This window comes from Podarcis vaucheri (assembly GCF_965113315.1).
Source record: "Podarcis vaucheri genome assembly, chromosome: 17".
Taxonomy (NCBI): domain Eukaryota; kingdom Metazoa; phylum Chordata; class Lepidosauria; order Squamata; family Lacertidae; genus Podarcis; species Podarcis vaucheri.
In genome coordinates, this window is record NC_138755.1 from 27136048 (window position 1) to 27158869 (window position 22822).

Below are 22822 nucleotides of genomic sequence, written 5' to 3' on the forward strand. Positions count from 1 at the left end.
ATATTTTTAAACACTATTTTTAAACTTTGGCCTTTGGGTAGTGTAATACTTTTTGGGAAGGTATTTTCCCACTAGATAAATCCCATTATTGTACCATTCTTTCCACATTCTGTAACATTTCCCCCCTCTTGAGATAATTAAAAAGATTCTAGTCCTAACTGCATTAGTTTTATGCTGTAATTTTCCATGTGGATATAATTTAGCATGTGCAGCTTCAAATATAGATTTATTCAAAACCTAGCAGACCTTTTGGAAACAACTTGTACAATAACAATATAATTTATATAGTGCTTTCAGATGTTCAGAATAGCTTCACAAGCATTACTAAAATCCCATAAGATACATTACTGTTACTATCCCCCATGCTGCAAATCGGGAGAGGAGGTTGAAAATAGTGGCTTGCCTAAGCTCCCTAGTGATTTCACTAGGGACTTCCTCATTTGCATGCACCAGCTCTATGGAAAATTATTATAATGAAGATGAGCTTGTTTTCTACAGAAATCCGCTGCTTAGGAAGTTTTTTAAAATGGAATTTTGCTTGCATATTTCACACACATGTACCCTAAGTATGATCTACTTACCAGAATATAAAGAAGCAGCATAGGGGCTTTAGAACAATATTTTGGAGTTTGCAAACCTCTGTAATACCATCCTAGGCCATCGGTGTTATGCAAGTGTAAAAATTTCAGGGGGCTCAGTTTGGCTGACAGTGTGTTGAGATTCCAGATTCTATTATTCTACCACTTGCCATGTTTTATATCTATGCCATTCCTTTTATATCTTATATATGCACCAAAGTTGCATGAAATAGCTGTTGTCTTTAAATACCAACTGGAGAGTTGCATTAGATCATATCAAAGGCTAACATGACCCCAGAGACACTTATTTCCTTTTTGGAATGCTGTGTCCTCAGGCTGTAACACAAATTGTTTCTGAAACTCTCCTGGGTTCTTTGGAACCTGACTCTCTTTTCCGATATAGGTGTGGTTAAGAAAAGTGCACCTGTGTACACTTGTGTCTGTTTTGCTATTTATAAATATCTGGCAGCTTTGAGTACACAGTGAGGATCCTTGGGAAAACAGCATTGGTTAAGGGAGAAATTGCCCTTGGACGAAATTCACCTTTGATCAATGCTATCCACCTCACCTGTTGGTTAAAGGGGCACGCCCTGCTGTAGTTTACAGATTATGATGGACTGATCCCCTATGGCAAAACTTTATCTCCAATAATGCTCTTAACCTTTGAAGGGGATTGGTCCTTTACAGTTTAGAAAGCTTTGGGGAGCATTCGACAGGTGTCTTAAAAGATAATCCCTTTTCAGCTAAGCCTAAAATGTTTGCTTCCCTTTGTCCTCACTCCCAGTCCAGGCTGACTGTAGGGAGGAAAAAATGCCAGTTTTCTGAAAAATGCAAAGTTTGTGCTTTACTATTGAATCACAGCCCTTCCCCTATGATTTAATGGGCCTTACCTCTTAATAGAATTAAACATTGATTTTGGTGTCCTCCCTTTAATGTTTTGTATGGAATTACATTTGAGTGGGGTGGTTGTTGCTGTTCTAATTATATTGTACTTTTATAAACTGTAACCTGCCCTGGGATTTTTCTGGTGAGGGGGGTGGCCAAGAGATATTGTTACTACTAATAAGCATTTGATTACACCCTTAGTCCCTCATGCAAAGGTTCTTAGTCAAGCTACAGAGCAGGGGTCGGGAGTTTGTGGTCCTCCAGATGTTATTGAATTATAACTCTTATCATCCCTGACAATTGGTCACAGTGGCTTAGACTGATGGGAAATGGGGTTAATATAATCTGGAAGGCTATAGATTTCCCACCCCTATATAGAACATTTTTTGGTTCCACCTCTCCTTGCTACTCAAGAGGTTACTTATGGGAATGGGTCATTTCCCACTGACTCTTCCAGCTGACCCTTAGGTAAAGTTAGTTGGAAACAGGGTTTTTTAAAAAAATTAAAAAAAACCTTTCAAAATATAGGTCTTTTTTGTATGTATTGTCATCCAGACAGGGTTTGTTTTAAGTTTGTGTGGGTGAAAAGATGTGATAGTCACCTCCTTTGTACACTTTGCAACATCATCTTAGTACACAGGATTTCAGTTTAGTCATGCAAAGCCAAAGTTGCTAGCAAGAAAAATAAGCTGGACTAAAATTGTTTATATCTCTGTAGTGGGTGAAATATGGTGCAAGTGAGATGAGATCATAAATGCCTTCTCCATCTGCTCAGTGCATCTTGTTAAATCATTAACAGTAACATAATAAAAAGCAATCACAAACATAATGCTTAGAATTAAACATCATGAACCATACAAATCTTGGAAAAGCTGGCAGCTAAGTCTTGCATATCTTTCAATGAGAAAAGTGCATCCCTGCACTTTATCTTGGAGCCCATCTCAAATCCAAAGCCTATCGCAGAAAAGGCCCTGATATTGTTTGCTAAAATAATTTTAATTGTGGGCTGACCTGCTTATCATAAAGGTGTGCACACACTCACAAAGTCACTTGACTTTGGACTGTGGTTATCACAATATGCAGAATGATGGCAAGTACTTGGGTGTCTCATTAAGCCGTTCTGAATATACCATAATAGGGTATAGGGTGGTGACTTGAACATTCCTTTATTTGTGAGTCTTTCAGTGCAATCCAAACCCAAGATCTGCCAGAATGAGTGAGTTTGTATTTGGGTCTTGGGCTTGCCTGGCTAAACTGGGGCTAAGATAGCATAAATCCCTCAATTTAGCTCATCCAATGGAACTGAGCACTGGCAGAACATGGCCTTAATTCCTGAAAGGGCATTCTATGGGTAGGTCCAGGAACGACTTGCACCTGTTTTTAAACCCTTTCAGCTCTGTGACATGACTTAGCAATGCAGTGGAACTTAGCCAACACCAATGGTGGTATATTTCAAATTCCTCCTGAACAGAGTTTGGAACAGCAGTAACTAAGTGCTGCTTTCTGTAGTTAGGTTTGGTCTGTTGGTCACTCACCCCCAATGCAATGGCATGCACAGTATGGACACAAGGAAAGAATTGCCCTATTAACTTTGGTGTTGAGGAGTTCTTCTGCATGCATCACATAATGGAAAATTGTCTTCTTCAGAACATGGCTGAACTGCTGATGTTTGGAAATTTAGATGATGCTTGAAATGCAGAATCTCGAGGTTACAAACCATGAATGGTTTTCATATAGGTTTTACTCAGAGGAGACCTGTTGGAATTAGTGGACACAGCTTGGCCATGTACATTCATTTTAGTGAATCTGCTCGAAGTAAACTTGGTTGAAATACTGCCCTCTTTGCATGGATAATATGGTTGTGCAAACAATGTGCCAATCCTTAGAGAAATATGAGATGTTCTGTTGTTAGAACAGCCTGTCTAAACAAAACTTCGTTAGTAGCTATGCTTCTATTAGTGTTTTGTGTGGAACTGCTGCACCTCATGTTTATTAGGCATCCATATTACATCATCCAAGTATTAGCCAGTCTTCCTGTGCTTTCTCTCAGTTTCTTCCATCATTTCTCATAGCGTACAAATCTGACTTATTTGGAGAATTGGAACAGTAATGCAAACTCCATAGGTGTAAGTGATTTTTATTGCTATTTTCTGCCTCACCATAAGCTGTGCTTTCCATTTATATAATGTATCAGGAAGGTGAACCTCTAGCACCTTAACATGCCTGCACTCTAAACTTTGTGATGGGCCATTTGAGCACCATATTTATTTTCAATCTAAAAATAATTTATAGTCAGCTGACCACAAATAAAATAAAGTTGTAATGCGGCAACGGGGGGGGGGGGTCGGGGATCAAAAGGCAAAATCAAAAGGGAATATCTGAAGTGAAATAGCTGCATTTAGGAATTTTGCAACTTGCCCTTTGATTGAAGAGTCCTCCAGTACAGTATAAGAAAAGATAAACAGATTCTTCAGTATAAACTGCATTTAAAAAGATGTACACATAACTGACACACATCAAAGTGGCAGTTAAATTTCAGGCTGGCAGTTGGAAAGAATGGTAGATAGAGTCAGATAAAATGATTATTTTTCATAACTGATATTGTGAATGATGACAGTGAACTTGCGTCAAGAACAAAGAAAGTGGATTCTAAAGCAGCATATCTACTTTTGGGCCACCCTGTATTTAGGAGTAGATAGTCAGTTTAAATAAGGCACTCCATTCATATAACTAATACATGGCAAACCTAGTAATGAGGGAGTTTTAGTTAATTCTAAAACTCCTTTCTGGCATTAATCTGTCTCCTGGCCCTTGCAGTAGACCTTAAGGAAAAGTGTGTTAATGTGTGTTTGAGATTGGCAAAAGGGACAAATGCTTCATTTCTTGTCACCAATATTTTAGCAACTTTTTTTTTTCTTAATTAAACACTTCTGATCTACAATTCCACTCCAAAACATATTGAGCACATTGAATAAATGACCAGCCACTTAATGCTGACTTAAATGGACATGGATGTGGCTCCTCTTTTCCTCTTGGATAGCCTTGTGGAAAGAGACACTCCTGGCAGGGATGTTGCTACAAAGGGTGCGTGAAAGAGGGTTGATATTCCAACCACTGTATGGAAGGTTTTTAAATGCTGGGCTTGCTGGGTTTTGTGATTTGTGATGGAAGCTTTATGAAACTTGGTTCTTTTCTTTTAGAGCATACAAATCCTTTAAGGCAGAAATATGTGGGAGGACTGCTAAAAATGATTGTAACCTAAGCTTATTTGTGAACCTACTTGCAAGTCTACTAATTAAGCTCCGTCAACTCTCTGCATCCCAAATTGCTGGAACAGTTTTGCCTCAAATTTACTTATTTAAAGGCATTTCTAAACCACTTATTTAAAAATCTGTAAGTGGTATTCAAAAATAACGTAATATAAAATATCATAAAAATCATAAAACATTATCAGAAAGACCATAAAATACTTTTAAAAACAGACCATCTCATGAATCTGGCACAGAATTACCTTCTTTTGACCACGAGGGGCAAAATGGTACTCATATCTCAGTTTCAGATTCTGTTTTCCACATTTCAGCTGTTCTAAAAACCAAAATACATTAATAAATGTGTACATTATTGTGATAAAGCCATTTTTTTTAAGATGAGTTTCTATAAGCAGCTGGAAAATATTATTGGAAAGCTGACTTGGCTGTAGAAATAACTTCAGGGAGAGTGTGTAAAAGGGGTGGGGGTAAATTAATGGTTGGGTTTGCGGGTCCTTTCATAATTAACCTTCTGCTACATTATAAGGAAACCTCAACAGTTATTTTGCAGTATAAACTCTACAGACATCTAATTTATGGCAACTCCCCAAATGTTTTTGTGCTCTGTTCTAGAAAGTTACCAGCCTCTGTGCATGCAACTTAAAAACACAGGACTTACAAACATCTCCTTTTTTTAGTGTGAGCCTGTTTAAAGTACAGTATAGATATGGATTAATAACTCATGATTAATATAATCACTAGGATGATTTTGTACCAGACTAGATGCGACATAAAATGCCAAGTGGCATTTTTTAAAAAAAACACCCTGTCAGCTGGAGATGGCTGATAATTAATTATCAGAGCAGGTGTGGAGAGGAAATTTAACACTTTTCTTCAATGCTTAAAGACTTGAGGGAAAATCCTTTTCTGCAACCAATAGAAAAAAATTTTGGGGAAATTTGTCACTGTATAGAGAGGAAATATCTATTGCTGTAAAAAACTCAGAGGAGGGATTCAACATTAGCAAGCTAATTGGTTTAAAATTCTTACCTCCTTGGACAACAACTGTGATCTGCAAAACACAGTTCTTATTTCTGCAAACAGTTCCTGTTTCAGCTGTTGGGAATGAAGAGCAATGGTCCCATAGCACTGATTGACTCTATAGCTTGGTGGGCACTGAAAAAAGGGAGATCTCGACTGGTCTTGTGCATCCATTCTGCCCTTTGGGGTCCTAGTCAGATAAGTGCAGTCAGGTGTGTGTGCTGTACATAAACTTGTAGAATTGTTGGATGTGGTATTTCCCTTGCATCCTAACCTGCTATTTAGAGCACACCAGCATGCAGAAAGCTATTTATGCAATCTCCACTACAGAAACTTAACTGTAATTAGCCTTACATCAAACTGTAAATGAACAGCAAAATACGAATGTTTAAATAACCAGTGTTCCTAACCAGCATTTTTCTTTTTTTAGGCACTTACACCTAAACAAGAAAGCGACAGACAAACAGCCATATAGCAAGCTTCCTGGCGTTTCACTTCTGAAGCCTTTAAAGGGTGTTGATCCAAACCTTATCAACAACTTGGAAACCTTCTTTGAATTGGATTATCCCAAAGTACGTATCAACAGTCTTCTTTTTTAAAAAGCTATCCTCTTGGTCTTCTCTCTTGCCTAATGGAATATTAAAATGCATAATACTTCAAAGCAGCCTTCTCCAACCTGGTGCCTTCCAATGGTTGTTGGTCTCCAGCTCCCATCAGCCCCAACCAGTGTGGCCAATGGGCTGGTGCAAACTGTAGTCCAGCAACATCTAGAGGGCACCACACTAGGTAGGGATGGCTGCTTCAGAGATTGTGTGTGTCTGTGTGTCCTGTAACCCTTGTGGATTACTGTCAGAAGTCTTGCATCTGTAACAATAACCAAAATAGGTTGTAGCACGCATCTAATTCCATACCGATAAATGGACTGAACAATTTGTTTTCTATGCCCCCGCTGGGTAACAGGCCTTTGGGGTCAGAGTGCATAACAAGCTTACACTTGTTCCTGCATGGTTTGTTGGACTTGAGCTACTTTCATTTCAGTATTCTCCTCCAGTACAGAATACTGTGTTTCTCAGAAAGATCTTTTGCAGAAGCACTAGGAATAGAGTTTTTGCCAGCTCAGCTCCAGTTCATTTCAGTGGGTCTGGCAAAAGTGATCAGTGAATTTTAATGACTTTATGCACCAGTAATCCATGTTTTACTTTTATTTGTGCTTGATAAGATAGCTAATGTTATAGATGAATAAATTCCGTATAAGTACAGTATTATGTAAGCTCACAGATGTTGACAGCGTCTTCCCAGAACTTGTGATGTGAGTACGGGGTCAGTTGTTTCCTTTACTACATAAAACTTGTTCAGACCTGCCTACTATATGCTTTGAACTGTAATTTGCTGGCCAAGTGCTCTTACTCACATCTGTCTTAGCGGATACTGACCTATATGAACTGAAGGAATTCCCCTGGATGAGCTAAGCACTGTAGCATATAAAGTTACAATGTGCTACCCGGAATCTTGGCAGTATCTGACAATCCCTCAATTCATTTTCTGGGATACAGTTTCTTGGTAATTTTATTTTTCTTGGTTTTCTCTAGTGCTTAAAATTGCGGTAGCAGTGATTGGCTTGTTTCCTAAGAGAAGGGGAAAAGTCCTAATATCACGAAGAGCTAATTTGAATAAGTGCAGTATGAGAAGAGCCATACTTTATTTCTTTTTACATATTGTATTATATTTGGCCCAGATTCTAAACTTTTATTTACTGCAGCTTTGTATAACATCACAAGTTTCATAGAATTGTAGAAAACCCCAGGGGTCATCTACTCCAGCCCCCTGCAATGTAAGAATCAACATTCTTAGAACAACATTCTTCAGGGTTGTTGTTTTTTAAATGGAAGTATTTATATAATGCCCTCTATATAAGAAACATTTAAAAGAACACTAAAAGCAATGGAGAACAATAATTAAAACGATTGGCTACTCAAAACAGCTATATTTGCCTGTTAGCATAAAGTCTTCTAAAGATGCTTGAAAGTCAAATGCACGGTTTCTCCTAAATCTCGAAAAATGTCCCACAGTATGGGACTGTTGACTTTAAATTCCTGGCTCCTGGCTTCTGGCTGAGGCTAATTGGGCCTTTGTAACATTGGGGGGGGGGGCGGCGGTGGGACTAACAGCCCTCCTCCAAATAATCTCAGTGATTGAGCTAAGACAGAAGGGCCCAAGCAGTCTTTAAGGTATTTTGGACCTAAGTTCAAATCCAAGTGATGGTGACACTTATTGTAATGGTAGAATTTTAGAAAGGTGTGACAGTTAAACATTATTGTCTGCCATCAAAATTGCTGATTCAGAATGTTAAGATCAACCTTCCCCATCCCCATTCACATTTATGCAAAATCAATACTTAAGAATAATTTGCAGTATATACTTTATGTAGACTATATCTAGCCTCGTTAGCTTACCCATCTTAGGTATGATTATTATTTTTTCAGAAGCTTTTTGGGTAAGCAGGAACTGTATAGTGATATTTATGTTAAAATCTTACTCACCTCAGCTCTCTTCTGGGAAAGTAGTTGAATTACTGGTATATCCTGAGTAAAATTAAGTCTGCACTATTACTCTATGTCTCTTGATTATTTTTCCTAATTGGAACAAAAGATACAGTCACATCCTGAAATGAATGAATGCATTTCATTGGTTTCTGGAGGGCAAGGGGAAAGGGCTTGATGGCTGCATTAGTAGTGGCTGAATTTGTGAAGCCATCAAACAAAACATTATCAAGAAGAAAAGGGAAGCACTGGCACATTCTGTTTTATATCGACTTATCTGAATGCTGCTGCTCTAGGATTTCTGTGGCATAGGACTCATGGAAAAGAGATTTATTTATTTTTATTCAACTAGGGAAACTGTTGGGCAAATTATGGCAGCAGCGTACATAGAACTCCTGTCAGAAATGTAAACCTTCTGTGAAGTTCCATTTCTGTTTATAGAAAAGCTCGTGTCTAAGGTTTTCTAGAGGGACGCGGGTGGCGCTGTGGGCTAAAGCCTCAGCGCCTAGGGCTTGCCGATCGAAAGGTCGGCGGTTCGAATCCCCGTGGCGGGGTGCGCTCCCGCTGCTCGGTCCCAGCGCCTGCCCACCTAGCAGTTCGAAAGCACCCCCGGGGGCAAGTAGATAAATAGGTACCGCTTACCAGCGGGAAGGTAAACGGCGTTCCGTGTGCGGCTCTGGCTCGCCAGAGCAGCGTTGTCACGCTGGCCACGTGACCCGGAAGTGTCTTCGGACAGCGCTGGCCCCCGGCCAATAGATGTGAGATGGGCGCACAAACCCCAGAGTCTGTCAAGACTGGCCCGTTCGGGCAGGGGTACCTTTACCTTTACTTTTTAAGGTTTTCTAGAGGAAACAAATGTTATCTTCTCATGGGGAAAGCTTAAGAATATTGCTTTTACAAACAAGATAGTGTAATATCTAATATCTTACATCTTACACCCTTCTCCTTTTTATTTTTGTCATTAAACATTAAACTGTTTTCTCATATAAATATATATGTGTGTGTGTGTGTGTGTGTATCTCAATTTGCACTGTATCTCTTTTCACAGTTTGAAGTGCTTCTTTGTGTACAAGATCATGATGATCCTGCCATCGATGTGTGTAAAAAGCTCCTTGGCAAATATCCCAATGTTGATGCGAGGCTATTTATAGGTGAGTGAGGAAAGAGTTCTGTCATGCTGTTGCCTTTGAATAGATTGGACCAGTTGGCACAGAACCCAAAAGATTTTTTTAAAAAAGCTTAATATGTTAATATGCAAGTACTGTTGGTCAAGAAGTATGTAAAGCATTCTTGCTGCAGAGTTGAAGATCAGTAAATCAAATTCAAACAGCGCTGAAAATAACTTTTCTGTGCAGGTGACTTCTCCATATAAATCTAGAATTAAAAGATTCCTACCATTTTGACGCGGGGACGCGGGTGGCGCTGTGGGCTAAAGCCTCAGCGCCTAGGGCTTGCCGATCGAAAGGTCGGCGGTTCGAATCCCCGCGGCGGGGTGCGCTCCCGCTGCTCGGTCCCAGCGCCTGCCAACCTAGCAGTTCGAAAGCACCCCCGGGGGCAAGTAGATAAATAGGTACCGCTTACCAGCGGGAAGGTAAACGGCGTTCCGTGTGCGGCTCTGGCTCGCCAGAGCAGCGTTGTCACGCTGGCCACGTGACCCGGAAGTGTCTGCGGACAGCGCTGGCCCCCGGCCAATAGATGTGAGATGGGCGCACAAACCCCAGAGTCTGGCAAGACTGGCCCGTTCGGGCAGGGGTACCTTTACCTTTACCATTTTGAAATGTATCTCTGTCATACACTGTTCCAAATGGAAATAGCTTGAATGCCCTATTTATCCATCCATTCTTGTATGTGTATACTGTCCTTCCTTCAATATATCCCAGGACATTTCACAGTGAGATTTAACAATAAAGTACAATTATATAATTAAAATAGTACAAAACAATTTTTAAGAGAAATTCAGTTTTTAGGAAAGCATCTATGTAGCAGTAACAATTCTGGATCTCCGTTGACAGTGGCTGCTTTCTTTACATTTTAAATTTTCTTTAAGTTTTGTATCAGCAAGTTCTCTGTTGTAAAGGGAAAGGGAGGGAACCTGACCTGCAGTTTCTCTTCTCTAACCACTCCTTTTGTAAAATGTCTTGCAAGTATATGTGGAAATCAGCTGTGGAAATGCAGCAAAGGTGTTTGCAAACATGTTTGCTATAAAGGATGATATTATTCTCAGCTTTCCAACAAAATACACTTAGTGGCAAAATAGAGAAGTTGACCGTGCCCCTTATTGCTTATTGTAGTATCAGCTGAGCTGTTTAGTAAATAGAAGATGATGGGCTTGATTTGTACAGCAGCACCATTTAAGAGATGTGGATGCACTTAGCAAGATGCTATATTATCTTATGTCTCTGTGCTGCTTGCTGCAGGCATCCATAGACGTCTGCAGATTATGCAGAAACACCCTAGAGCTCTATCACTGATTCCCAATCCCAGTCTTACTCAACACATCTTTACGCTGATGTTAGGAATCGGCCGACTATTGTCTCCTCAGCTAGATCAAAATGTAACATTAAGGTTGAGAACCTGGTCAGATAGCAGAGCACCTTAACGTTGAGCTGAGAAGTATCCTTTCATCTCCATTTTTGTTTGCAGAGTAATATCACTGGTGCAACTGGGGAATTTTAAACCAGGACTTAATGGCTTTGTTGGGTGGTGGTGGTTTAGATAGCTCCACATATTAAGCACAATTTTAAGCACAATTTTAACATTTCTGTTCTCATCCTGTCCCCCACATCATATATTAGAGGAAAGAGAGAAATGTAAAACAGTTTGCTAACCCTGTAAAAAGAAAGAAAAAGTTTCACATTTTAAATCATAGCACCATCTTGATTACAGAATAATAATAATAACAATAATATCCCTCCCATCTGGGCGGCTCCCAACAGAATTAAAAGCACAATAAACCATCAAACATGTAAAACTTCCCTAAACAGGGCTGCCTCCAGATGTCTTCTAAAAGTCAGATACTTGTTTATTTCCTTGACATCTGATAGGAGGGCATTCCACAGGGCAGGCGCCACTACCGAGAAGGCCCTTTGCTTGATTCCCTGGAACTTGCTCCTGGTGCCCTAGTGCCAGTGCTTTTTTCTGGGGAGGGGGGGGATGCAGGGGTACACATACCCCTAAACATTTTTGTGAAACTAAGTTTGGCCTCATTGAGGGGCAGTAGGAAAATGAGAGCACCTCTAAACATTTATTTTTAGAAAAAACGCCCTGCCTGGTGCTAAATATGCTTACCTGAGAATAAGCACCATTTTGTTGCAGAAAAGGGTGATATGTTTTAAAGCAAAAAGAATGAAACGAGCACCTGTAATTCTGTACATAGCTGACCAGCTGCCTCTGACTATGCAAGAACAAAAGGATGCTGTCGTCCTGGTGGGCCCTAGTGTCAGCTGAGCTGCTGATGCAGGGCCTGTTTGCTGCTGTCCCCACATGCCAAACTCCAGGTGGTAATTTAGGAGGGCTCCCAACCTCAGCCGTAGTTTTCAGCCCTCACTGCACTACTGAGCAGTATATTCTGAAAACATATGCATGATTTGTGCAAATAACTAAAAATTTGTATTTTTCAGGTGGGAAGAAGGTTGGAATAAACCCAAAGATCAACAATTTAATGCCAGCATATGAAGTTGCCAAGTATGATCTCATATGGATCTGTGATAGTGGTATAAGAGGTAAGTGTGTACCATCAGCAGTAGTAGGTTTTTAAAAAATGTTTCCTCATTACGTGCTCTTAAAGATATTGCTGCTGTTTGAACACTATCCATGTGCAATAGCACTTGACAGAGTAAAGTAAGACAGGTAAAAAAACAGGAGAATTTAGAATTCAGATTTCAGAGTAACTAGTCAATAGTAGGGCATAGACAGAAAGGGGTAGGGAAAAGCAAGAATAGCGTGGTTCTAATGTGAACAAGTGAAGTTGTGTTAAGATTAGAGTATTTTGTCTTTAGGGATGCGGGTGGCACTGTGGTCTAAACCACAGAGCCTAGGGCTTGCCGATCGGAAGGTTGGCAGTTCGAATCCCCGCGACGGGGTGAGCTCCCGTTGTTTGGTCCCAGCTCCTGCCCACTTAGCAGTTCAAAAGCATGCCAAGTGCAAGTAGATAAATAGTACCGCTCTGGCAGGAAGGTAAACGGCGTTTCTGTGCACTGCTCTGGTTCGCCAGAAGAGTCGTCCGCAACTGGTATTATAAGGAATGGCATGTAAATGGAAAATAAGTTCTCTCAATTTACAGCACGGATTAGTTCTGCTGCCAGCTTTGCTTTATGTGATACTCTTGGATGAAGCATGAGTAATAAACCTGTATTTTCTTGAATCAGCATTAGAGTAGAACATCTTGCACCTTTTGCTTGCTGTATCTAGTGTAGCGGGTGCATCTTGTGAAATGTTTTTTATGGCCCAGTGTTTTGCTGTAGCTACTGGGATACTGAAATCCACCTCAGAAATAAACAGCAAGCTTCCTCCTTTCTTAATATTGCTGTTTCAATCAAGATCTCATTATGGTAGGTGTCAGCAGGCTGGCCAGAGCTTTGGAAGACACATTACTTAACCAACTATCTGACAAAGTCTTCTAGATCCAACACTTCCAGGCCTGAGCAACACTTTAAGCAGTTGAATTTGAATTTTAGAGTTTGCCTCTTACTCTTAAAATTGAAGCGTCTGTAATGGTTGTCTTTATCTTCTACTGCAGTGGGGGACAGACCTCCAGCCCACATGCCTCCTCACCTGCCCTGCACCTGATGTCATATTGGATTTGAGGTGTGGGCAGATAGAGACATGGAAACATGGGCTAAAGCGGTGCTGATCAGTGATTGGCAGTGCTTACAAAAAGCAGAGCAGGGCTTTGTAAGTTCCACAGATCAGTTCATCATCAGTGCTTGCCTTAAAGTCCATTTGCAACTGTAATTTGGATTCAAACCATGCCTGCAAACAGAGGAAAATGTCTGTCTGCAGATGCAGTTTGAATCCAAACTGTGCCTGAGGATGGACTTCAAAGAGGGCCTTTAAGTGTGCACTGTCAGTCAACTGATTGGTGCTGACAGCATACCTGTGAAGCAGCATGCTGTCAGCACTGATCAGTAGTTGATGCCAAGAGTGATCCCTTTTGAAGCTGTTGCCTGACTTATTATGTCAGGTGATTGACAGGTGGGTGGGGGGAGGTAAGGATCCAGGTCCCAACCCTGATTTTAGTATTCCCCCCCACCCCGTGATTTCAACCTAATACTCATATTCAGAATATTGTCACCAACTATAAACAAAGAGTAAAGGATTTCTTGGAATTATCACTCTTTCCTGTTACTATTTTGCAAACAATATGTAATAATCTACTTCTGTTTGAAAACTTGGATATTATTGAGAAGACCAATATTTTACCAAACATATAAGGATTGTATCTAGTGGTGTTGCTCAATGGATGGTAAATCTTCCATCAGCAGAATGGGAGGGAAGCCACTTTAAGGAATTCCCTTCCCCCCTGAGCTCCCCGCCCCCATAAATCTTCTGCAGAGGGTTGGATGCCCTTCAGAGCAAATTTAGGGATGGGGAGTAGCTGAAAATGGCTTCCTTTACCATTCTGTGGACAGAAGCTTTCTGCCAGTTAAGAGACACAATTGGGATGTAAATCCATAAGCTTTTAAAAACATTAATCCATGGATGTAAACCACAGTCACATTTCATTTTTAGTAACGCCAGATACACTAACTGATATGGCCAATCAAATGACTGAAAAAGTTGGACTGGTCCATGGCCTGCCCTATGTTGCAGATAGACAGGGCTTTGCTGCCACTCTAGAACAGGTGAGTTTCTTTTTTTCCTCTTCATTTCTTTCCAAATTGTTCCACTCCTCCTATTTTATATACTTAATTTCCATGAGTTAGTCACATTTTCAAGCTCAAAACGTATAGAAGAAGCACTGCTATTTGAGTAGGAAAAATGTGCGTGACTAATAACAGGTTTTTGGTCTTTCACTTCTATTGTAATCCAAATTCCAACAAATTCCAGATTACTTGTTATCGTTGAAGAATAAACACATTGAAATGTTTTATTGCTTATAATTCCATATAGAAAAAGGATAATAGCAGCAGCCCTTTCATCTGGGCTTTCAAATGACATTTAAGTGAGAAATCCATTAGAATTTGTCTTTTTTCTCTTGTCCACATGTCGTTTGTTTTGTTCTTCTGCGCCCTGTATTTTTGTGTAAGCAATATATGGGGTGAGAGACCATTAGTCTACGCTCTTGAATTCTGATCTACTGGTAGTTAGTACAACAAAGCCTGTAACATTTCCTTTAGGTGAATTGTTATATTTGCGGACATGACTGAGATTTTGCTCAGGGGCAAATATACTAGACTCAGTGGCGTAGCGTGGGTTGTCAGCACCCGGGGCAAGTCAAGTAATTTGCGCCCCCTAACCCGTGGATTTGCGCCCCCTAACCCGTGGATTTGCGCCCCCTAACCCGTGGATTTGCGCCCCCTAACCCCCAGATGTTGCGCCCGGTGCAGCCAGCCCCCCCCCTGCACCCCCCACACTATGCCACTGCCTAGACTTAATTTATGTGCAGTGGCATGGAGCAGTAAAGGAACAAAAGTTTCTTTAGCGGCTGCTGGTCTAATCACAGGGCATTTGTTGCTTGCTTGATTTGATGTTTCATTGCCTTTTGTGTTGCTGTTCTAACTTTTATGTCTTAACACTTTTTGCCATGGAAAGCCTGTTTCGGACCTGACACTTTATGTCAAACAATGTATTGTTTAGTGTAATTTCAGATGAATGTCACTAAGTGAAAAGAAACATTTTGAGGCATTTCTTTCCTTGTCTGCATCCAACTCTTATCTGTCATACCTCTTTTCCTCATCTTATCCCTTGTCATCCTTCTCCATTTTTTCTACTAGAAAACTCTTGTTATAGAAATTTTGCTCAGGCTACTGTAGCAGGTGCTACAGCTTCTATCCTGTCTGAATAATGTTGACCTTCATAGATCTATACCTGTCATTTTAGCATGTGATAGATCTTTGATGCTCTAGCTTTATGGATCGTAGAAGGAAATTTCCTGTGTAAGGAAAGTTGCATTTGGGATTCCTGCAGTGCTTGCAGCAGATGTTACTATAGCTATAAATGGTTGCATAAGGGTGAGATGTTTCTTTTCAGAACAAAACTTTACAAACAGTTGCAGAATTTCAAGATGACTAATTATGCATCTGTCTCTGCACTGATTAGAATTCATAATGATTGGTAAGCAAAGAATGCAAGTCTTAAAGAAAACTGTCATGATAGGAGAGAACCATAGATGATTACTTAGCCCTGCCTTTTTCTTTTAACAGGTATATTTTGGCACTTCCCATCCAAGGACATATATTTCTGCCCATATAACTGGTTTCAAATGTGTAACAGGAATGTCTTGCTTGATGAGAAAAGATGTCTTGGACCAGGCTGGAGGACTCATAGCTTTTGCACAGTACATTGCTGAGGATTACTTTATGGCCAAAGCGATAGCTGACAGGTAAGATGATATTCAGATAAAGTTCTCCTTGGAGTACATTATTTCAAGCTGACTGCATCCTTTGCTTAAATTTCTTTGCATACATAGTCAAGCCCAGCCATAACCCACAGCCTTCATGTTATTGGTTCATGCCTATTGGATTGTATCCATTCTCAAGAGTAGACCCATTAAAATGAATAGCTGTGATTAACTTGGCCATTGATTTCAGCAGGTCTACTGTTGAATATGATTTGTTTGAATACAACCCAGTGACTTCTGAAGCCTAAGTAGTACAATGGAGCACAGTTACCAGTGTTAAAGGGAGTGAACGAGTAATAATTGACTCACATCAATATAATGCTAAACTGATTAAACTAATCTGTAAGCTATTTAAATAGAGATTCTATGTTCAGTGAAGCTAGTGAACCATTCTTCTAAACCTATTTATAAGAAAGAGTTCACCCTCTGGCCATCTGTCCTGGATGCTTTAGCTGAGTTCCCTGCATTGCAGGGGGCTGGACTAGACAACCCTTGGGTCTCTTCCAACTCTACGATTCTATAATTCTATGAACTTCTTGACTAGTGTAGCAAATGGTCTGGTTGGTTCATATAAAAATAATTTAAACATATCAACAGTTTCAAAACCAGCAGCAATTAAGACCTTCAAGACAAACAAGCAAATGCGTTTCTAAAGCCCATTTAAACAGTTGTATAGAAGAGGTCACATAATTTGGCAGGGAGGGAGTTCTGTAGCCAAGGAACAAGAGCTGAAAAGACTTTCTCTCTTCTGCCTGCCAGCTTAAATTGATGTTGCTGTCAGCCCTATAATCGGAGCCTCCAAAGCTAATATTAACATATGGGCTAGTTTACATAGGTGGAGGTACTCTTTCTTCTAACTTAGTTCAAAATATATAGTCGTACCTTGGATCCCAAACACTCTGGAACTTGGACGTTTTGGCCCCTGAACGCTGCAAACCTGGAAGTGATTGTTCTGGTTCGCTAATGTTCTTTTGGAAACCAAACATCCAACGGGGCTTACGGGGCTTCTGATTGGCTGCAGGAGCTTCCTGCAGCCAATCAGAAGCCGCACTTTGGTTTCTGAACATTTTGGAAGTTGAATGGACTTCTGGAATGGATTCTGTTTGATTTCCACGGGATGACTGTATGTCTTTAAAGTAGAGGTGGGAAACCTCTGGCCTGCAGGCCTTATTTGGCCCACCAGGCCATGTGCAAAGTGCCCATGTGAAAGGTGCTACAATCAGATGATTGGTTTTGCAGAATGCTTTGAAACTAGTTTCACAACATTCAATAATCAGCTGAATAGCACATCTTGATAAAGCCTTCCACAATGGAGTCTTGCAGAGCACTTTGCTGGGTCTTGCGAAACCTACTGCAATCAGCTAATTATTGGGTCTTGCGGAGAAGATTGCAAACTTGCAGAGTGCTTTGAAAAGCAGTTTGTGAGGCTGTGCATTTACCAACACTGTTTGATTTCAAAATAGTCAGATGACTGGCAAGTGAGTGGCTTCACCCACCTATCAAGTTTGGCCCACAGGGTGGGGGAGGAGAATCATCTGGTTCCCTGGCCAAACCCAATTCCATCACCAGCACTTTGAACTGAGCTCACCAGAAAACTCCTGGGTGTATCTGCTTACAACTTTGCAGATTAAATCTGCAAAAAATCTGCTTTGGAGAGGCTGCTACACTTGCAAACTATATCTGCTTCTGTGAAAAGAAAAGTTATAGCTGTTTTATAAATTCTTCATTATAGTGAATGGGAAGGAGAACAAATTCATCTTTAACAGATCTAATTCTGTCCCAAATAATAAGTTGAATTGAAAAGACAGATAGTAACTGCAAAACAAATTGGACAGCTTCCCCAAACTAGAGATACAAGTAGAATCTTCTGATCTTTGCATACCCCTAGTAGTAGAGTAATAAGCTACATTCAGAAGCACTGTTAACAGCTGTAATAAACATTTAAGAGACGTATTCAGTAAACGAATTTAGTGTTTGTCCTTGACAAGTGTACAGAAGTAAAATGGTCACAAGAACTGTTGCCTGTTCTCTTGGTTACATTCTTGGTGTGCATTCATTTTCAGGGGCTGGAAATTTGGAATGGCCACACAAGTTGCAATGCAGAACTCTGGTTCCTATTCAATTTCCCAGTTTCAATCCAGAATGATCAGGTAAAATTTTGAACTTTTTATTATTTCGTTTTCTGGTATCTTCAATTGTAGATCATAGTTTTGATCCAATCTGCAACAGTGCTAAATACCAGTTTACTATTTCACACAAAGTTTTATGCAGGAATTAGCATTAAAAGCAATATAGAATAAGAGATTGTTTGAAACATTAACGCAAAGTAATTACAAACTGGGCCCTGCAGCAACTGTTGCAGCATGGAGTGCTTCTCTTTGAGGTTGTAGCCCCTTCCTTGTCCCCGCCCCACATTCCTGCTTCTCCTCCTAAACAAGATAGCATTCTGTGCTCCCTGAGCAATCTGTCATTGTTGAGTCATCATTTTTAAAATCCATTTTGGATGTGTGTTTGTGTGGAAAGACTTGTGTCTGATCTTGGCTATGTTTATTTAATTCTTCCAATGATGCCCCTCCCAGCCACCCAGTTGTCACCCCACCAAAAAAACCATACACATAAGAACTCTGCTGGTTCAGGTCAAAAGCCTGACATAATCCTTTTCTCACAGTGGTCCCCCAGATGGCTATGGGAAGGCCCACAAACAGGATCTGAGTGCAACAGTGCTCTCTACACTTGTGATTCCCAACAACTTGTATTGGGGCATGGGGCTAGTCTTTGAGATTCCCCTCAGCTTTTTCCTGGCAGATCTTTCTGTACTTGGGCATAGGTCAGAGTTACCTTGAGTCTGTTAGTACTTTTCTATTATGTATTAGTGGTGGTATGGCTACATGAGTATGGGAAGGCTTGGTATTGGCATATAAATACGATCAGTTTTCAATTTCTGACTGCCAACCTGCTGGTTTTTCTACCTTTTCCAATATAGTGTGATTAAAATTGTAGCAGTCATTAAACTAATGATAAATCAATTCAGTTTCATTAATGAGCCCTTGTTTAGTTTATTTTGTAAACAATTCTCAAGAATTAGAACAGAGGAAATCACTTATTTCTTGATGAGGTAACTCTGCCTTCTTCAACTAAGTGCATGGTGTCATCTATTCTAAATAGTTTATCCTGCCTGATCTATTACAATGATTCACAGAGTGGTAGTAACCTTGTTTTTGTTCCACACTCTTAATACTGACATTGTCAAAGTGATCAGTTTTCTTAGTTTACTAGATCTTGGGTAAATACATTTGATGTCTTGTTCAAAGGAACACAGGTGAATAGTAAAGAGAACCTGCACAAACGACGCTGACACAAAACCCCACACATACATTAAGTAAAATAGAAACACCGCCACCCGACCCCCACTCACCATTCTCCCCCGCCTCTTTCCCCCTTTATTTCCTAATGTAACACTAATGAATCTATCTTAATCCATTTTAACCTGATTTGTAGATAGTTATGCTGTATCATAATGACCATTTCCTCTTTTACCACTGATTAAGAGACAGTGCCAGTCCTTATATAGGCAGAATGGTATTTTCACTTGAAAAACGTGGATATATACCTATGCCATCTTGCAAAATGTCACTGTATAGAAATGAATTAGGTTAAAACAGAGAGAGAGAAATAAGTTAAAGGACACTCTTCTCAATCCTCTTATTTTTTCAAAAGAGATGAGGCTTTTCAAAGACAAAATGGGGAAAGCATCTGTTTTATAAATGTCTACCTTGAGAAAGTGTTTGGGTCATGCAGCTACTTAGGAGTGAAACACATCTTAATCAATAATGATGCTTTCACCCATGATACATTAAGGGCTTCCCACTCAGCATGAGTGGGATTCAACCTCTTCTGGAGGAGTCGCACCCTCTCTGAAATATCCATCATTGTCATTAGAGGCTCAAGTATCCTCATTTTACGCTAGTATCCTGGCTTGAAGCCTATTTAGGGATGGATACCTGTCACCATGCATGATTTGGTAATGGCTTGGATTGCTGTAATGTATTATATGAAACATCGGCTGGTGCAAAATATGGCAGTGAGCATGTTACCTGTGAGCAGGCACGATGAATGCAACTCACTGGTCCTTTCTTTCCTGCGCTTGCTTCAGATTCATTTATGGGCCTAGTTTATGTGCCGGTTTGGACCTATAAAGCCCTGCACTGTGTGGGAACTTAGTACTTCCTGTATATACCTACCTGTAGAGGATACCCTTCTGTATCCTCTCTCAATCTGAAGCTCAGAGGATGGACACAAAAAAGAAGGCATTTTGATGATGGCCTTACAACTCTGAAATGCTCTCTCTAGAGAAGCTTGGCTGGTACCCGCATTAACGTCTTTTTGATGCTGTGTTAAATCCTGTGCTACTGTTGGTGGTTTTAGTGTACATAGGTATTGGAGAGCCGTTTTATCTTTGTACTTTCTATATAGTATTGTTTGCTGGCTTTATTGTGCCAGTTTTACATTCGGGTATTTATGTTGACTGTGCTTTTATTATAGTGGGTTTTTATGCTCCTCCTGGATAAATTATTTTATGAGAAGTCTTCTAAATAGAATAAATAAACTTGAAAGCAAGTCCCACTGAGTTCAGTGGGAATTTTTCTCCAGAAAGTGTGTGCATAATTGCAGCCTAAGTCCTTTTTAACAGTTATTAAACAAAACAAAACTAGGGCATTTGTCTCCTGTTGGTTCTTCAATTATTATTTTCACTTCCTCCTAGGTAACATTGGCATTCAAAAAGACAATGTTCATTCTTTTTTGAGTAGTTCTCCTTCCATATTGATTCCTTTGTATGCTCAAAGTGGTAGAATTCCAGCTGTTTTTCCTTCACTTGTTTAGCAGTCTGTACCAGCATTTTCCCTGGCTTGTCTCTACATCCCAGATATTTTTTGTGTTGTGCATGCCAAATACTAGGTTAGCTATTGCCTTCAGACCCCAAACACAGAAATGCAATGGGGAAATAAGGTGCAGGTGTTCTGCTGGCTGGTAAAAACCTAACTCCTCACGCAGACATTTCCGGGCACTGATCATTCATACCAACACTACTGAACTTTGGATATGTTTTTATATCGCTGCATTGTGTTGATTTTATTTTGTTAACAACCTTGGTATTTGCAATGGAAACGCATTCTATAAATGATCCTAAATAAAATAGCATCTTGTTAATATAACTTGACAAGTATTGTCAGGTTTAAAATACATTTCCCCCTTTTTAATTATAGATGGGCCAAGCTACGGATCAACATGGTTCCAGCCACAATAATCTGTGAGCCGATATCGGAGTGCTTTGTTGCAAGCTTGATAATTGGATGGGCAGTTCACCATGTGTTCAGATGGGATATAATGGTGTTTTTTATGTGTCACTGTTTGGCATGGTTTATATTTGACTACATTCAACTCAGGGGTGTCCAGGTAGGTTGTATTGATCAGAGCATTATATTTAACATGTGTACTGTTCTAAATTAACTAAAATCATTGACGTAACTTTAAAAAAATATGTTAGAACTTTTTCATCCTGGTTAGAAGACGTATTGTAAATAGCTGTGTATAGAGGTAATGAGAGCTGTAGTCTGACATCACTTGGAGGAAACTGCACTGACAGCCTCTTATGTAATTAATGCTTTCACTGAATGAATTGGCTGGCTGACCAAACGGTATGCTCATTAGACAGGCAAGAGTATATTTAAACTTCAAGAGTGATAAATTAATTTGCTGGCAGGCCTCACTGAAACAATGTTGAAAGCATAATACCTGCTTCAACTATGCCAATACCCCTCTGGGATGTTAGTTCTGACACAATTTTGTGAAGCTTCATGTCTTCTTCAGCTACTTTCTCTCTGCTTTATATATTACTTGACTAGAAAAACTGCACAGGCACCTGTTGCCTTCACCTTCAGCTAACAATAGAAGGATTAGCTGCTCTGAGTAGCCATAGTCCTGCTACTTCTGAATACATGCAGAAGGTCCCAAATCCAGTTTTTTTTAATCACCAATTGAGAGGAATCTCTGGTAGCAGGATTGAAAGACTAGTATTTAGCATTTTGAAGACCTTCTCAACTCAGAGTGAACAGTTCTGAACTAGAAAAACCAATAGTTTATTCCTAAGGAGAATCAGTAAGCATCAATTATGAAATGCATGTATGCCCTTGGAAAGATTCCTTATCAAATTGAGTTTAGCCTGATTTGCATGTCATGCTCAGTCAAACCATAGCTTACTGCAAACATGTCAGTGTGTGGGATCTGGAAGAGAAGATTGCGGCTGCTATCCTCCGCTGCCGTTGTGTTGCTGTGCTGATGCCGTTGTGTGTCATCCAAATTTAAGCTCATGGTTTACTGTTCTCCAGAGTAACGATATTAGCCAAAATTTATCGTATGGGTTACGACATATAGTTTGTCTGGCAGACAAGTTCAGACAGCATAATAAGCCATGCCATAACAGTGTGGCAGTAGAATGGCCAGGGGAGACAGTGTGTCCAATATAGGATGGGGGGGGGACGGACACCTGGCTTGCTAGTAGTAAATGTGAAAAGAATCTAGCAGGCTTAACATGAGTCAACGGAATAATGCAGAAAAAAGCTACTGCTATTCTAGGCTTCATCATCAGAAGTCTAGTGTCTAGTGTGGTGTTAAGGGAATTAATAGTATCACTCTATTTTCACTTGGTCAGACCACACCTGGAGCACTGTGTCCAATTTTGGGCACCACAATTTAAGAAGGATATTGACAAGCTGGAATGTGTGCAGAGGAGGACAAGCAAGATAATCAAGGGTCTGGAAACCTTATGAGGAATGGTTGAGGAAGTCTGGTATGTTTGGCCTGGGAAAGTGGAATCTGAGAAGAGAGATGATAGCATCTTCAGATATCTCAAGGGCTGTCACATGGAAGATGGAGCAAACTTGTTTTCTCCACCCTGAAGGCTAGGACCCG

General features: G+C 40.2%; 2 protein-coding genes across 2 annotated transcripts in view; one reads left to right on the forward strand and one right to left on the reverse strand.

Annotated features, from left to right (window-relative positions):
- The window catches only part of SHOC1 (shortage in chiasmata 1), a 250942-nt gene that overhangs the window by 119527 nt on the left and 108593 nt on the right, over positions 1-22822 (reverse strand). The window lies entirely within an intron of this gene.
- UGCG (UDP-glucose ceramide glucosyltransferase) overlaps positions 1-22822 on the forward strand; it is a 33775-nt gene that overhangs the window by 7870 nt on the left and 3083 nt on the right. The window contains exons 2-8 of the mRNA XM_082205070.1: positions 6183-6324; positions 9341-9443; positions 11913-12014; positions 14023-14135; positions 15657-15835; positions 17917-18003; positions 21118-21307. Of these exons, the coding sequence (XP_082061196.1) occupies positions 6183-6324; positions 9341-9443; positions 11913-12014; positions 14023-14135; positions 15657-15835; positions 17917-18003; positions 21118-21307 (916 nt within the window). The remainder of the gene's footprint in view (positions 1-6182; positions 6325-9340; positions 9444-11912; positions 12015-14022; positions 14136-15656; positions 15836-17916; positions 18004-21117; positions 21308-22822) is intronic.